General features: G+C 46.1%; 1 protein-coding gene across 4 annotated transcripts in view; it reads left to right on the top strand.

Moving 5' to 3' along the window:
• Positions 1-17,982, top strand: part of ASB3 (ankyrin repeat and SOCS box containing 3) — a 404,583-nt gene that overhangs the window by 242,878 nt on the left and 143,723 nt on the right. For all 4 annotated transcript variants that reach the window (XM_086927737.1, XM_086927738.1, XM_086927740.1 and 1 more), the window contains exon 6: positions 377-512. In XM_086927737.1, coding sequence (XP_086783863.1) covers positions 377-512 — 136 coding nt within the window. The remainder of the gene's footprint in view (positions 1-376; positions 513-17,982) is intronic.

Below are 17,982 nucleotides of genomic sequence, written 5' to 3' on the forward strand. Positions count from 1 at the left end.
GCCCTAGTTACCAGGGGCACAAATTACTAGGGTCTTATAAGGGTGGTGAAGTTGTGCCTATTGTGGTACAGTTTTGGCAAAGAGTTCTGGCTCTGGGAACCTGGTTAGCAGGGACCCAGTGCACTTATTTCGAAATCATATCGAGCATTAAGCAAAAAGTGGGGACTAACTATGTCAAAAGAACCACTTTCACATGGCATGTGCATATAAAATAGGCATTTCCTAACTACTGTACCTCAAATTTATAATACATTTATGTTACATAAAATCACAGAATGCAAACGTTTACATTTAGGGAAAGTAGTCCTGCGATGATAAAGATCAATATGCTGATTGTTTAAAAAAAATGTTTGTAACACAATTATCTTTCTTTTAGGCTTCTACTGAGATAATGAAATTGCTGCTTGAGCAAGGGGTTGACAAAGAGAGCAAAGATGACTTTGGAATTACACCTCTGTTTATTGCAGCCCAGTATGGAAAATTAGAGAGTGTTAAATTGCTTTTATCTTGTGGTAAGTGTTTTATTACTTTTAGCCTTCTCACTTTTCTGAACTATTACAGGTGATGTAAACAAATGTAAATAAGGGTGTCTGATATATATCCTTAATTTTTTTTATTACTAACGCAATGTATAGTACAGCTTCTGATTTCTCAGCCCATTAGCCTTAAGATCTGTTATTACAATCGATTATTGGCATATTGAAGTATGGGAATGTTTTGCTTTGGACAGAATTCGTAGGGTCAAGTTTCTACGTTTCCAGGGTTGTTTTACACTTGATTTATTAGTTGGTGCATGCCGTTTTAATTGGTCTGCTTCTCTCTTCCTCAACTGAAACCAGATTTAATAATACTGATCTGTATTAAAGTCTCCCATTTCACATCTCCTTGACATCAGTCAATCTGCAGCATATTTTAATATTGTTTTCACAGAATTGTTTTGATTTGAGTTCTGATCAGCGTATTTGTAAATATTGTTATAACAAATTAGACGAGAACAAAATGCCTGCTAGAGCTGTGCATAATAATCTTGAGTTGGTAAATATTCCTTCTGAACTGATGGATTTAAATACCTATGAGTCTATTCTTATTCAATGTGTGCATCCATTTCAGGCTATTGTTCGTATGGAGCCTAAGACAGGGAAATTGCCTCCTTCAGATTTACAGAGAGGATTAAAGAGAAGAGTTGTATATTTGCCTCTAGATTAGATTTAAAGAAAAATATTGAAACAATTGGTGTAGAAAATGTAGAAGATGAACCTTCAGTTATTCTTGTTAGGGCATTCCTACTAAGAGAAAGAAAGTCCGGCAAGAATTAGTGGATGTTAGGAAAGTGAAAAAGGCAACGTTGTATCTGGTACAAAATAATCAATACTATAAAAATGTGAATGTGGGAGAAGAAGAAATAACTGTAGAAGAAGATAGTGACTCGTCATCTGGACAAAGTGAAAAAGTGGATGTGTCCAGAACTGAAGTAATCTACGAACATTATCGTGTTCATCCACTTCTGTAGTAGGGGATCTCTGTGTATAGTCATAATCTAGTGAATAGTCCCCCTCATGTGCGGGGACCCCGGAGCAATCAAAAATAATCTCTTAAATTCTCTTCTGTGCAGTCCTGCATAGACACTTAAGAGAGAATTAAAGTCAAATAATGCAGCCTATACCTGCAAGGCTACACTGTCCAGTACTTCAACTAGAAATGCAAAGGATATTCCACCAATATCAATTTCAGCACAGTCTGCCAAGTTTCACCATAGAGAAACTTCCCCCTTCACAAAATCGTTGAAATGATAGAGAGGAAGGATGGACAGACAAGCCCCCCATAGGCTGCCATTATGTGGCTTAATAAGGGATACCGTGCCTTTAAGGAAACATTCCAGAACTCTCGGTATCCCAGAATGCACAGCAACTCCCTCCACTTTCAGTTCTTTTTTCCGGCTCCTGCTAGCAGGACTCTGGAGCATTGAGCTCTCCCTTTTTTGTGTGTTTTGTCTAATTTTTTGCACTTTTCAAGTGTTTAGAGTGTTTCACTCGACGTGTTTTTGCCCTGAGTGTGCCAGGAAGAAGGCCAAATCTGATCCACACAGGGTGTGTATCCTATGTCTTCATTCTTCTCATGTACCTGGGAATTGTGAGATCGGCCAGCAGTTCTCCAACAGGACCTCGAAGGACAGGGCGAAGACTCGGCTACGAGGACTGGAGTAAAGAAGACAGCAAGATTGAGGTGGGTCTGAGCATGGAGAGACCTCTTCCTCTGCCCGCACTTCGGCCTCTGGGGGGCTCCCCAGGAAAGAGAAGGCCAGAAAACGTTCCAGGGCTCCGTCGACGTCGACAGCCTCAACGTCGAGAGGGATGACCACCATCTGCTCCCCGTCTCCCCAGGGCTCTCGGTCGAAGCGACGTCGCCGTTCGACGTGGAGGGGAGTGTCGTCGAGACCTCAGACGAGGTTGACGTTGATGACCGTTTCGTCCTCGAGACGCCATCGACGCCGTGAAGGGTCTGGAAGGCATCGGTGCTCGCCGTCGAGGCGACACCGCCGTTCGACGTCGACTCGACGTTCGTCGTCGAGACAAAGATCTTCGACGTCGAGAAGAGGAACATCATCGACGTCGAGAAGAAGATCATCGACGTCGAGAAGGCGTTCGACGCCGACACGCTCGACGTCGAAAAAGAGGTCAGCGTCGAGAAGGAGAAGATAGACGTCTAGGGGGCGTTCTCAGACCAGGACGGAGTCCCAGGTCTCTGTAGACAGCCTTTCCTTGGCTTCCACAGTCGCAGCGGTACCGTCGCTCATCCACAAGGAGGTCGGCCTCTAGATCACCCCCATCAAGGCCAGCGCAGAAAAGAAGAGAGTGGTAGAGTATCCGGACTCGGAGTACTCCCAGGCCTTTTCGCCATCACGGCCCAGGATGCCTACGCCTTCCCCGCTGTCCAAGGACCCTCCTCCGCGTAATCCTACGCCTCCACTGCCTCCTCCCCCTCTTCTTAAACCTCCTCCACCGACCACCTCCGCCGAGGTCTCTCTCTTTGCCTCATCTTCCTACACCACCTACGTGACTGCCACGTCTTAGGATCCCTCCTTTACGGCCAGTGGACAAACCAAGGCCAAGGAGGTCGAGATCTCGCTCCAGGCGGAGGGACTGATCCAGAAGTGACCGGCGTTCTTCCACACGGTCCAGATGGCGCCACAGGAGGGACAGGTCTAGGTTCCGCCATACGGTGTCGGACTCCCCTCGGACGAGGGTGTCTCCGGTAGACGACATCGTCTCCTTCCAAGAGGTGTTGTTACGCGAGGCGGCGAAACTGGGCATTACACTCACGGTGCCCACGCCATCGACTTCAGTCATCTTCAAGACCCTGCATAAGAAACAGCTGTCTCGCCCCTTGTTGCCCTTTGTGCCAGGGCTGGAGGAAACTGCCATGGAGCTCTTCCTCACCCCTGCCTCTACAAGATCGGCACCTTCCATGCTGCAAAAGAAATACAGGGCCCCGGACTCAGACCCGGCATTCCTTCGCTCGGACCCTGTACCGGACTCAGTGATAGTGACTGCGGCGAGAAAACAACACTCCACCGCCCCGCCGTCGACGGTGCCTCCTGACAAGGAGAGCCGTTTGATGGACTCAGCAGGCAGGAAAGTCTGCGGTACGGCCTCCACTTCTATGAAGGCCGCGAGTGCCTCGGCTCTGTTAGGTTGTTACGACCTGGCCTTATGGGAGTCCGTGTAGCAGTTCCTGGAACACCTTCCCTAGGACAGAAGGGAGGATTTCCTAGAGATCATTAATGAGGGGATGATGGTCTCCAACCAGGTGATAAGCTTGGCTGCGGATTCCTCGCTCTTGGCAGCCCACGGGTACTGCCATGGGGTCAACCTGCCACGCCTGGCTGCGTCTAACGTCACTGAAGCCCAAGGTGCAGCAGAGGGTCGCCAACCTCCCGTTTTCAGGAGCGACCCTGTTCGGCAAACATGCGGATTAGGAGATGGCCCACATGAAGGCGGAGGCTGAAACCCTGACGGCTGTCGGGTTGGAGAAGCCGAAGGAACAGACGAAGACCTTCCGCCCGTTCCAAAGGCGTTACGGTGCGCAAGAGGGCAAGACCGGCAGGCTGGACAGCAGCAACAGCAGCAGCAGCAGTACCAGCAGCGGCCGTTCCAAAAGCGCCAGAGGGAGTTAACAATCCTCCTCCGCAAACCAGGGCCCGGCCGGGTCTAAGCCCTGAGGTGCTACTTCCCCCTCGTCCATTACCCGCTCCGGTGGGGGAAGCATACAAAATTACTTGGCAGAGTGGAGAAAAATTACTCAGGACAAGTGGGTGCTGAATATTGTTTGCAATGGATACAGTCTTCGTTTTCTCAGCCCGCCTCCAGCGATTCCACCGGTTTGCTTGCAGTTCCAACTGCGCAAGCTCCAGGCAGAGGCCGATACCCTGTTAAGAAAAAGGGTGATAGAAGACGTCCCTGTCTCAAAGGGGAAGGGGTCTCTACTCACACTTATTTCTGGTACGCAAGAAAGACAAGAACGAGTTCAGGCCCGTTCTGGATTTGCGACAAGCAAACAAATGGATACGCAGGGAGAAGTTTTGCATGCTGTCTTTGCACCAGATTTACCCTCAGCTGCAAAGGGGAGATTGGCTTTGCACAATAGATCTGCAGGATGCGTACTTCCATGTGCCCATTGCACGGAAACACCGGAGGTTCCTGCGCTTCCAAGTCTGTGCCAATCACTATCAATACACCGTACTACCGTTTGGACTGAAGTCAGCGCCCAGGACTTTTTTAAAGGGCATGGCAGTGGTGGCGGCAATTCTGAGAAAGAACAAGGTGTTTGTTTACCCGTACCTGGACGACTGGTTGATCAAAGCTTCCAACCTCCAGGATGCGCAACTGCACTTCAATAGGACAGCTGTTCTGTTGAGCCAGCTGGGGTTGCACATAAAAATGTCCAAGTCTGTCCCGACTCCGATCCAGTGCCTACAGTACTTGGGAGCCTCCATCAATACGCTGTCAGCAAGGTGTGTCTCCTTCGGAGGAAAGACACTTATCGATCCTTCGGAAGGCTCAGGCTCTCATCACTTTTCAATCTATGACAGTGAGGACGGTGTCTTCTCTACTGGGCTCGATGGACTTTTGTATCTTCCTCACTCCACATGCACGCCTACACATGCGGCCGCTGCAGGAATGTATGGAGGATCAGTGGGACCAGAGGCGAGGGAACTGGGACGACAGGATATCACTGTCTCTGCACGCTCAGCGTCCCTGAGATGGTGGTGTTCAGCGGAGAACCTCCTCAAGAGGATTCCGTTCCACAAGGACATTCCCACTCAAACTATTGTGACGGATGCCTCTCTCCACGGCTGGGGAGCGCATTCCGGACAGTTACAGATCCAAGGAACATGGTCCCCGACGGAGTCCATGTACCACATCAATTTCCTGGAACCCAGAGCTGTTCACTTGGCACTGAAGGATTTTCATCCGTCCTTCCAGACCGACTCTGCTTGTACGGATGGACAATATGACCACAATGTATTACCTCAACAAGCAGGGGGGCTCGAGATGGTGCACACTGTCACAGGAAGCGCAGGCGACGATAACGGTTACCCATCTGCCAGGTGTGCAGAATGCTCAAGCGGACACACTCAGCAGACTGATCCAGGAAAACCACGAGTGGGTCATAAACGACGAAGTGCTCGGAGACGTCTTCTCCAGGTGGGGCACTCCAGACGTGGATCTGTTCGCCACCGCCGACACCAGCAAATGCTGAGACTTCGCATCCAGGTATTACCAGCAGGGTACTCTGGGGAATGCGTTATGGACCAACTGGTCGAACAGCTTTCTGTACGCTTTTCCGCCCATTCCCCTGATTCCGGCGGTGCTCATCAAGCTGTCCCAGTCTGGGGCGCGGATGATCCTCAACGCTCCGGAATGGCCCAGACAGTGGTGGTTCACGGACCAGCTTCACCGGTCTCTCCTTCCTCACATAAGGCTGCCGTGCCGGACCTTCTCACGAAGTCCGGGGGGCAGATGGTGCACCCCAACCTCTCGTCTTTGAGTTTGGCGGCATGGCTCCTGAGATGGCCATTTGAATCTTCCTGAAGATTGTATGGACATACTGAAGGAGGCCAAGCGGCCTTCCACTAGGACTTCCTATGCTTACAAGTGGAAGAGGTTCTGCATCTGGTGCACATCCAAGAACTATGATCCGACGACATGCAAGGAAGATGTCATCCTTCCATACCTCTTGCATTTGGCGCAGTCTGGCCTTAACTTCCATTCTATTAAGGTTCATCTCGCTGCGCTGACTGCTTACAGGAAATGCCCTTCACAGACATCCTTCTTCCAGATTCTTGTGATAAACGATTTCTTGGAAGGCTTGAAGAAAGTGTTTCCTCCTGTTCGGCTTCCTTCGCCTTCGTGGGAGCTGAATGTGGTGCTATCCAGGCTGATGAAGGAACCTTTTGAACCTATTCATAAGGCTTCGCTGCAGCACCTGTCCTGGAAGGCGGCGTTCCTCGTGGCCATTACATCGGCCCGCAGGGTGAGTGAAATTCAGGCATTGTGTTGCCAGGAACCTTATACTGTATTTCATGCTGCTACGGTTGTGATGCATACTCGTTCTAAGTTCCTTTCTAAGGTGATTTCTGATTTTCATATTAATCAGACTATAACTTTACCTACGTTTTTTCAGAATCCTTCCACTCCAGCGGAAAGGTCTTTTCATTCCCTGGATGTCAGAAGGGTGTTGAAATTCTATCTGGATAAAACCAAAGATATTTGTAGGGCAGACCAATTGTTTATTAACTATGGGTCGGTCAGGACTGGTCTTGCTACCTCTTAACAGTCCATCTCTAGGTGGATTGTGTCCTGTATACAGTTATGTTATCAAAAGGCTAATAAGACCTTAGGGGGTAAGCCTAAGGCTCATTCCCCCAGGGGCAAAGCGACTACAACAGCGTTGCTCCGTAATGTTCCCATTGCAGACATCTGCAGGGCTGCCACGTGGAAGTTGGTCCATACCTTTGCTAAGCATTACTTTCCGGACTCTGATGCCAGAGCAGATGCTCAGGTTGGGCAGGCTTCGTTAAGAAATCTGTTTTTACAGGAGTGGTGTTATCTTTTTCTCCACCGCTGGTTTGTTGTTGGGTTGGCCTTGCCATTCTATTCACTAGATTATGACTATACACAGAGATCCCCTACTACAGAAGGAGTAGTTTCTTACCTGTAACTCCAGTTCTTTAGTAGGGGTATCTCTGTTATAGTCATAAGCGCCCACCCTCCTCCCCGGTGGATAAAAGAATAAAATACTGAATGCTACAGGTCTAGCTTTATACAACTCCAAAAAGAACTGAAAGTGGAGGGAGTTGCTGTGCATTCTGGGATACCGAGAGTTCTGGAAAGTTTCCTTAAAGGCACGGTATCCCTTTTTAAGCCACATAATAGCAGCCTATGGGGGGCTTGTCTGTCCATCCCTTTCTCTCTATCAATTCAAAGATTTTGTGAAGGGGGAAGTGTCTCTATGGTGAAACTTTGGCAGACTGTGCTGAAATTGATATTGGTGGAATATCCTTTGCATTTCTAGTTGAAGTACTGGACAGTGTAACCTTGCAGGTATAGGCTGGATTATTTGTCTTTAATTCTCTCTTAAGTGTCTATGCAGGACTGCACAGAAGACAATTTAAGAGATTATTTTTGATCGCTCCGGGGTCCCCGCACATGAGAGCGACTATTCACTAGACTATGACTATAACAGAGATACCCCTACTACAGAACTGGAGTTACAGGTAAGAAACTACTCCTTCATTCCAAAGAAGTGATGGGGAATACTGTAGAATTATTCCAAATAAAAGAAGCACAGGGAAGTCCCATTAGTGTATGGGAAGAAAGCTTGGAAGCTCGTTGTTTCCAACAGGAAAAGGAGGACGATATGATGACCGGCCTGTGCAGATTCCTGCATCTTAATACCGGACATCAAGATTGTATGCAGAAGATCCAAGATCTCGACAATGTATTCCGTATTTGTTTCATCTTTTATTTGAGAGTGACTTGTCTGGACTTTCTCGCAGTGAACCATATATTGAAAACAGGTGTACATCTGCAAAATGTTTCGGCAAAGGAATTTATGGATAAAGTACAGCAGAAAGATAATGTTTTGGAATCTCAGCTAATTAATCTCATGGCATGTCCGTGTGGGACTAATGAGTACTGGTACCGTCGTCATGGAGAACTTAAATGTATGCTAAGGAACTTAGGAACTCCTACATGGTTCCTTACTCTAAGCTGTGCTGAATATGCTTGGGATGATTTACTTCAATTTGTTCGAGAGGCAAATCCAAATATAGTAAATCTTGTATACAAGACACCTGGAGAATTGTGCTCTTTGGATCCAGTTAATGTATGCAGGTATTTCAATCATAGATTTGAAGCTATGATGTCTTTTATCACCAATAAAAAAATCCTCCTCTTGGAGAGGTTCTGGATTTCTTTTGGAGAAAGGAGTATCATGCGAGAGGTGCTCCTCACATACATGTGCTAATATGGACTCCCAAATTTGGAACAGACTCCGATGATACTGTGTTGTCTTTTATTGAAGAATATGCTACATGTGATATACCCAAACGTACAGAAGAAAAGGACTTAAGACAGCAAGTCTTACGATTCTAAAGCCATCGTTGTGGGAAATACTGTCGTCGAAAGTACAAATCTAAGGACAAATTCTACACCAAAGTAGTTTCAGATTTCCACGTCCTGTAATATTGAAAGGAAGAGTGAACAGTTTTATGTCATCTTTGTGACATACTATCACAAGAAAGTCTCCCAAAAATACCTACAGCTTAAGAAGAAATGAAGAGTCAAAATACATAAATGACTACAACCCAGTCATTTTGTCCATGTGGAATGCTAACATGGATATTCAGTACGTTGCGATAATTCTATTGCTGTTGCTCGATATGTAACGTCCTACATAACAAAATCAGAAAAGACGGAATTGAAGGAAATGTGGGAAGAGATTTCCCACGAGAAGAGCTTAAGTAAGAAATTTTATAGTTACAGTTTGAAGATGTTATCTCATGGAGAAATTGGAGCGTATAAATGCTCGGATCACTTATCATCTGCAAGTCTAAACTCCAAATCTAGAAGAATCATTTGGGTGAGTCTAGGTCTTGCTGCAACACGAAATCGAGTACTTAAATATGTGCAAGAAATTGAATATTTAGCTGAAAAAGAGCCAGAAAGTACAGATATTGTGAAAACAAAGACGTTGGATACATATTATCCAAATAGAAGTCATCATCTGGAGAACAGTTGTCCCTATGAAGTGCTGCAAAACTATATTTTTAAACGGAATATCACAGAAAACATCAATAATAGTATATATGCCGTGATTGGTTCAGAAGGATGTTTGTTAAAAAAAAGAAAAGGACATTTGATTAATCACCGTAAACTGAGTTGCGAAACTCCTGACAAAAGGGAATTTTACTATTTAGCTCTTTTGCAACTTTTTAAGCCGTGGCGTTCAGAATTGGAATTACTTGAAGATTTTGAGAGCTATGAAGATTCGTTCAAAGCAAGTAAAGATACTATAGAATGTCCTGTTTTTGCTAATTATGTGAAAATGTTGAAGGACGAAATTGAACAAGAAGCTACAATTGAGCTGAGATTGCTAAAGACAGTTCTCAAGACAGTCAAACTTCTGCTCCATTGAGTCAGGATCCACTAGGAGAACCAATTGTTCAAAATGAAGCTATGGAAGAGGTGGAAACAGCAATGCATCAAGCTCAAGAAGATGTAACAAACTTAGGAAACTTGGAAGAACAACTAAATGTTGAGCAGGAACAAATATATGAGCAAGTGAGAGAACAGATTGACCATGGATTACTTCATGAAAAGAAACGGTGCTCTTGCTCATCATTTCAACATATCCAAATGTATGTGTGTGGACAAGCTGGAACAGGAAAACGTTTTTTAATTAAAGTAATTACAACTTGTCTACAACTGAGTCGCATTTGTCTTGTGTTGTCACTGCTCCAACTGGGTTGGCAGCACACAATATTAAAGGAATTACTTTACATTGTTTATTAATGCTACCAGTAGAGCATGAAAACAAATTTAAATACCACAAGCTATCTGGAGAAGCTTGTTGTGAAGTTTCAAGAGTGTTGAAGAAAATGAAATTTCTCATTATTGATGAGTCCTTTCTAAACCCAGGGCCTTCTTATTGGATGTTATGAAACAATACGCCTATTTAGATATATGGAGACTAAGATCAGTGTAACAGTTAGGTGTGTCATTTCGCAATCATAAATATCATCATCATTAATCAAGGATCGATTTTATCTTGATCAGTCAGACTCTGAAGAGCGCAGTAAAAAACATCTCCTACCTTCCCTCACACCTGTCAGACCATTCCGCTGTATGCTTTGAATTGGAAGGTATTGCCCAAGCTTCCCCCAGAATTTGGTCATTTGATCACTCGTTTCTGTTGGAAGATGAGGAGATCTCTTCCCTGGTGAGTGAGACTGAGTGGTTCATGAAAGTGAACTTTGGGTCGGCCTCATTAGGTTGTGTTTGGGACTCCTATAAGGCCTTCCTAAGGGGCCAAATAACCAGCAAAGCTACCTATATGAGGGAACTATATAGAGAGGAGGTATCTACTATTGAGGCTGAAATTGTAAAATTGCAAAGGGAAATAGACTTGCACTCTGATGCCTCGGCTCAATTTTTACAGGAGTTACAGAACAAGTTAATGCGAGTGAAGGGGCAGTTGGATTCAGTGTTGAATACACCTGTACTTCACAGGTGGGAAGCAAGTAAAATCGCTCATTTTGAGTATGGGGAAGGTGCAGGTAGACTTCTATCCTGGAAAGCCAAGACTGATCAGGTACAAAATAATATTGGCTCAATCACTCAGGATAGCGTGGTATATACATCGGATGAAGATATTCGGAGGACTTTTAAGCTGTTCTTCCAGGACATCTATAAGGAGGATAAATGCATTGACTTGGATAGTATTGAGGACTGGCTAAATGAGATATCACTGCCCTTGTTGACCTTGGAACAACGTGCCTGTCTGGATTGGGTGATCTCGCAGGATGAGGTCAATGCAGTCATTAAGAGTAGTAAGAAGGGGAAGGCGGCAGGCCCTGATTGTCTTCCCTCTGAAATTTACATGGTTTTGGGGGAAGAATTTTTTCCTATCTTACCTATCTTATTCAACCAGATTCTTCAGGAAGGGGTATCTCCCCCAGCCTCGTGGGATAATGCATCCATAACCTTGATTTTAAACCTGGTAAACCTGCATCTAATTGCGGGTCTTATAGGCCGATTTCTATCCTTAACGTTGACTATAAAATCTTTACCTCTATTATGGCCAGTAGACTGGGGATGGTTGCATGTGACATCTTGCACTAGGACCAGAGGGGCTTCGTTAAAGGTCGACAGCTTTTTGAACTGACTTATGACTTGATAGGGGCTATTGATATTGCATCCACTGAATCCCTCCCCTGGCTGTCCTGACGCTCGACGCTACTAAGTCCTTTGACAGGGTTCATTGGTCATACCTGTCGGGGGTCATAGGCAAGTTTAATATTGGAGAAAATATTTTGTCGAGCGGTGAGGTTGTTATACCAGAATCCCTCGGCTTGTCTTTTGGTGAATGGAGATTTGTCTGACCCGTTTAACCTCACAAGGGGAACGCGTCAGGGCTGCCCACTCTCCCCTCTCCTGTTCGACCTATATATTGAACCTTTTGCCCAACGGCTGAGGGATGATTTTAACATCGAGCCCTTCAGGTACAGGGAGTGGGAGAGGAAGGTGGCCCTTTATGCGGACAACATCTTGATCTTTTCTTCAGAATTGCATACAGCCCTTCCCTCGGTGATTACATTTACCCAGGATTTTGGTGCAATCTCTGGCTATGAAATGAATGCCTCTAAAACAGAGATCCTGGCTTGGAACATCGAGGACTCTTTGGTAGAGGTGCAGCCTAGTTTAAAAATGAGGTATCTTGGCATTAATATTGTCCAGGATGTCAGTAAAATAGCTGAAACCAATCTTTCCGTAGTAGTGAAGGACTGTCGAAAACTTATGAGTTCATAGTCTTCCATCTTGGGAACGGTAAATCTAATAAAAATGTCTATCTTACCCAGAATTACTTTTGTTTTTAATACTATTCCTCTTTATTTTGAACCTTCTTCTCTATTTAAGTTGCAGTATTTATTTGGGCTTACCATATACCTAGGATTGCCTGGTAAAAACGTAGGCGCCGAAGAGAAAAGGGAGTTCTAGCCGCTCCGGGTCTTCAGTTGTATGCATGGGCATTCCAACGTACCCGCTTTCGCATGCTACTGAAGATGCCTACTAACATAGGGGTTGGCTGTATGTTTAGGGCCATGCTTAGTGGGGCAAACCTATCACAGGAGGGTTTTTTGTTGAAATTTGGGGATCCCAAATTAAAAAAAAATAAAAATAAAGGTTTTACAGGGCATAGCTAGAACATGGGCCAAGTTGCGTAGCTCTGTAATGCTAGGGTATTTCTCTAGTATGGCACCTCTGTGGGATTCACCTGGGGGCCCGGGGTGGCTTAAGGACAGTCTGGTTTTGCCCTTGAGAGAGGCTGGTGTGGATGTTTGGGGAGATTTGTTTGTAGATGAGGTTCTTATTTCATGGGAATCTCTCAGGGAAAGGGTTGGTTCTAACCTCTCCAGGTTTAAATACCTACAGATGGCTAGCTGGGCTCAGTTACAGACAACCACCCAGAGTAGATTCCCAGTTGGGGAGGTAGCCATCTTGAGTTCCAGCTCAGTAACAAAATCACAGCAAGAAAGGAAATCTCTTTTTGGTACCATGCAATTCTAGAGGAGGTTGATGGCGAATTTCAGCTTGCAGATAAGCTTTGGGGAGTTCCTTCCTGGACCAGGATGTGAGAAGCCTGTGGCTTAACTTCTGTAAAATACTGTGGGACACTGTCAAACCAGCATGGCTCCGAAGGAATCACCTCTTCACCCTAGACAGGGCCTATTATTCACCACAGAGGCTTTAAAAATTCTCAAAAGACTCACCAGTATCATATATGCAGTGTGGGGCAATAGCTACATCGGATCTACATATGTTTTTTGATTGTCAATCCCTGTCTCCCTTTTGGGACTCTATAAGCAGACTATTGACAATTTCGCTTGGCCGCCCTATTACAATCAATCCCTCACTAGCAATGGAGGGTGTTATAGGCCCTGCTAAATATCTTCTTTTCTATACCATCCTCCTGGCCAGGAGAGAAGTCTGCAAAAAATGGAAGGACTCTACACCACCTTCTTTTCTTGACTGCAAAAGTCATCGAGAAGACCGTCAACAAGCAGCTGGCCGCCTTCCTCGAGACGAACGGATCCCTCGACGTCTCGCAGTCTGGCTTCCGGGCCAACCACAGCACCGAGACCGCCCTGATCGCAGCCACCGATGACATCCGAGCACTGCTTGACAACGGAGAAACAGCAGCCCTCATCCTCCTAGACCTCTCCGCGGCCTTCGACACTGTCTGCCACCGTACACTAGTGCAGCAACTCAGCAACGTCGGAATCCAGGAGAAGGCACTGGAGTGGATCATCTCCTTCCTCGCCGGAAGGACACAGAGAGTCCCCCTCCCCCTGTTCAGATCTGAAGCCACCGAAGTCATCTGCGGCGTTCCTCAAGGCTCCTCGCTCAGTCCAACCCTCTTCAACCTCTACATGAGCCCCCTCGCAGACATCGCACGCCACCACAACCTCAACATCATCTCCTACGCCGACGACACCCAGCTGATTCTCTCCCTCACCAACGACCCCGCCACCGCCAGAGTCAACCTTCACTAAGGGATGAAAGAGGTAGCCGAATGGATGAAGAACAGCCGCCTGAAACTGAACTCGGACAAGACGGAAGTCCTCATCCTGGGATCCTCACCCTCCGCCTGGGACGACTCCTGGTGGCCCCCCGCCCTAGGCAGCGCACCCAAACCAACAGACCACGCACGCAACCTGGGCTTCATCCTGGACTCCTCCCTCTCCATGACCAGACAAGTCAATGCCGTCTCCTCGTCGTGCTTCAACATCCTGCGCATGCTACGTAAGATCTTCCGGTGGATCCCCACCGAGACCAGGAAGACGGTCACCCAGGCCCTCGTCACCAGCCGTCTGGACTACGGCAACTCCCTTTATGCCGGAACCACCGCCAAACTCCAGAAGAGACTCCAGCGGATCCAGAACGCCTCAGCACGACTCATCCTGGACATCCCCCGTCGCAGCCACATCTCCGGACACATGAGAGACCTGCACTGGCTCCCGGTCAACAAGAGAATCACCTTCCGACTCCTCACCCACGCACCAAAGCCCTACACAACCAAGGCCCAGGATACCTCAACAGCCGCCTCAACTTCTACGCTCCCAAACGCCAGCTTCGATCGACCGGCCATGCCCTCGCCGCCGTCCCCCGCATCCGAAGAGCCACCACAGGGGGACGGTCCTTCTCCTACCTCGCCGCCAAGACATGGAACTCCCTCCCGACCCACCTCCGCCTGACCCAGGACCACCTCGCCTTCAGGAAGCAACTCAAGACCTGGCTGTTCGAGCAGTAGCGGACCCTCCACCGAAGCGCCTTGAGACCCTCTGGGTGAGTAGTGCGCTATATAAATGCTTTGATTGATTGATTGATTCATTGACTGGCAAGCATAAGTATTGCAAGTTTCTAGACTAGACCTAACGAGATCGGGTAACCAAAATAAAAGAGCCTTTTTTGAATCTTTTGAAGTGGGGGCAACAGTGAGGCGACGGATGTTTTTTTTTTTTCCCCTATCTGATGATTACACTGCCCTTCCTTTTTGCAGGCATATCCTGACACATCAGGTTGCGCCTTGTTGTGGTTGCTTGGATATATGCCCAGTAAGGCAGCTCCCTAAAGGTCTTCTAATAAAAATCCTGAGGTTCTGACATCACTGATAGGCGAAGGTTAACTTTTCTATACGCCTATTTATCCAGTGTACTGAGGCAGTGTGTCGCCCTCTCTAGGATATAATAGAGCAATCAGGGTGGAGAATGAGGAGGAAAAAACAAATAACATATTGTTTCCACAATAATGCAAGTGTCATTTGTTGTCAGTAGTCCGGAACACATACCAGTACCTCTTAATGAACTATTATCCCATTTGAAGCGATCATCTTTTTTACGCTCTCTATTTTAAACTATAATTTCTTTACATCCTTAATTTCAATTTGCACTGAATTTCTCTGCTCTTAACAATGTATATACCCACCAGCTTTCTTTAAATCAGCAAGTTCAGAATATGCCAATGTAAAGGAAAGAGTGTCCAGTTTTATTTAGAAAATGCAATTTTATACACAAGTTAGCACAATTGTTAACAAATCTTGTATTTGATTGGGCCGAGCAATTTACTTTCCAAAATGCCTGTCTGCAGAGACTGATGTAACTCGAGTCATTTCTAATTGTAAGACACTGTTTGTGATTTTGGCACACTAGGGTAAATGTTGTGTGTTTTTAGCATGCACGTTACTTTACTATTCCGAACCCCTTTCTTTGGCCTTTGTTTTTATGTTTTATTGGGTAAACCAATGTGTAACAGACAGCGCCCATGCGTTGCTCTGGGAGAGGGCCTCTTGGAATCACTCCAGCTTCCAAAAGACTTCTCTGTGTGCGTCGGCCTCCTCTCACACATTCCATTGGCCTTTGCGTGTGGCTTTCACTAATGAAAGCACTGCCTATGACCAAAGACGAGTGCATATCTCACCTTTCCTCAAAACTTTCACTCCCATGGCGTAGGGGTCTCGGGAGGGAGGAGTGGCGGGCATTGTGCCAGCAGCATTCCTCCCTGGATCAGGTTACTAAATAACCCAGCACGGTCACTTTGACTTTCCCGACCACGCTTATTTCCCTTAGCCGTTCTGCACAGTTTGGCTAAAAATGATTGGAATGTCTAGTAGCTGCCATTTGCTTCCAGGCGCTCCAATACAATAAAATCACTTTTGCACACTCAAATGTTCATTTTTTTTCTACCATCTTAAGTTGGTCAATAAAAAAATTAAAATGGTGCCTGCGTTATTCAGTAGGCTCCTGCATGCTTGGTGGATCGTGTGCACTCAACTTCACAACGCACATGCACACGTTTAAAATGGCGTGAACTGGATCAGCAGCTGCATCATCATTGTGATTTTTTTGTTTTCCTTTTTTTACATTTTTTAAGATGCTGCACAGCCTTTGCATAGTAAATAGACCTACAGTGAACTATAAGGCGCAACTCATTGGTTTGGCTGATTGTTGTTTTCTTCATGTTGTGTACTTCAATGCTCGGATAGATCTTTCGAAGGCGGCTTTTATTTTTAAGGTAATGTTGGGGTGTGGATCTTTTATGACCCTTATGTAGCAGCTCCCAGTGTGCCACACACGAGTCCCTGCATGCAAGGGACGAGAGCGATGGGGAAAGCATATGGGGTTGGTTTGTTTCACATTCAATTACTGACCGTTGGCCCGTAATCCAAGTAATATAATGGCACCTTGCATTTCCTTCCCAGCTCAGGTTTGTTAGTTAAAGGTAGTCAAAATTTTTTTGCTATGCACCCCTCACAATCCTTAACTAGGTAATGTAATGTAATGTATAGGCATTTATATAGCGCACTACTTACCCGTAGGGTCCCAAGGCGCTTCGACCGCTGCGAAACCCTTCCTGGCTTCCCTGAGAGATGGTCCCTTAATGGGTATCTCCAGGGTGAGACCAGGCATCCCCGGCGGTCTGGTGGGGCCGTTAGTGAAGATGAGGCAAGCTAATGCCCAGAGTTGCCGAGTGTGATCGCTGATCAGAGTGGGCACCGAGGCGAGAGAATTATCGAGTCCGCTGACCCTGGTCCAGAAACCTGCCGCGCCGGGAATCGAACCCTGGTCCCGGGCCGTTTCTGCTCTCGGGTCTGCCGCCTCTAACCAGTGAGCCACACTACTTCACTAGGTCCCACTGCACCTGCTGCACGAATTATAACTTTGTCGCTGGACAGTATCACAGTCTCTGTAATATTTACTCTAAGTGTTTCCTTCCAGGCTGAAACAAGCAGCTAAATTCTGCACTTATGGATTAAAAGTCTTTAGTGTGCATTGATACAAAATGCTTTTTTGTAACACGACTTTGAGAAGGAGGAAATGCACGTTAAACAAAAGAGGCTTGTTATGCGCCTGACTCCCCTCGCAATCCTACAGGTTCCATGTAAAAGCATTTGGGCTGTGGGACACGCTGCATATGTACACTCTACTCAATGCAACATAAATACACTCAACATAATACTACTCAGTACCACACAATTACACGTCACATAATTACTCTTTATTCATTGCAACATAAATACACTCCACATAAAACCACTGTGCCACATAATTACACGCCACATAATGACACTCTACTCAATGCAACATAAATACACTCCAAATAATACCACTCAGTACCACATAATTACACGTCACATAATTACATTTTATTCCATGCAACATGAATACACTCCACATTATAGCACTGTGCCATATATTTACACAAAACTTAAACAATGTGGACGGACCCACTATGTGTACATAGTTAGATCACTGTATGTAGTGTGACCATGGACCCATTAGGTGTTCTTAAAAGACCCCTCACACACCACCCTGGTTGGTGTCATGCTTCATCATTGGGGTCCCAACCGGGCGGCCGATTGCCTCCCGGTTGTGCTACGACACCTGATTACAGTGGACCAGGTGTTGTGCATAAATGTGATCTGAAGTGATTTTTTAGCAGTTAAAAATATATCTGAGAATCCTTGCGTCTAACTTTAATAATGGCGGCTCAGGATATGGTTAAAAAACAATATGTGTAGTGCAACTATTCAGGAGTTATTGCCGTAAGTTGACTATGTGTGGCGGTCTACATGTTTCAGTCTGTTAAACAAGTGGAAGGGCTTTCTTCAGGACCAGGTGAGTGAGTGGCAAAGGTGAAG

Source organism: Lissotriton vulgaris, chromosome 6 (assembly GCF_964263255.1).
Source record: "Lissotriton vulgaris chromosome 6, aLisVul1.2, whole genome shotgun sequence".
NCBI classification, from domain to species: domain Eukaryota; kingdom Metazoa; phylum Chordata; class Amphibia; order Caudata; family Salamandridae; genus Lissotriton; species Lissotriton vulgaris.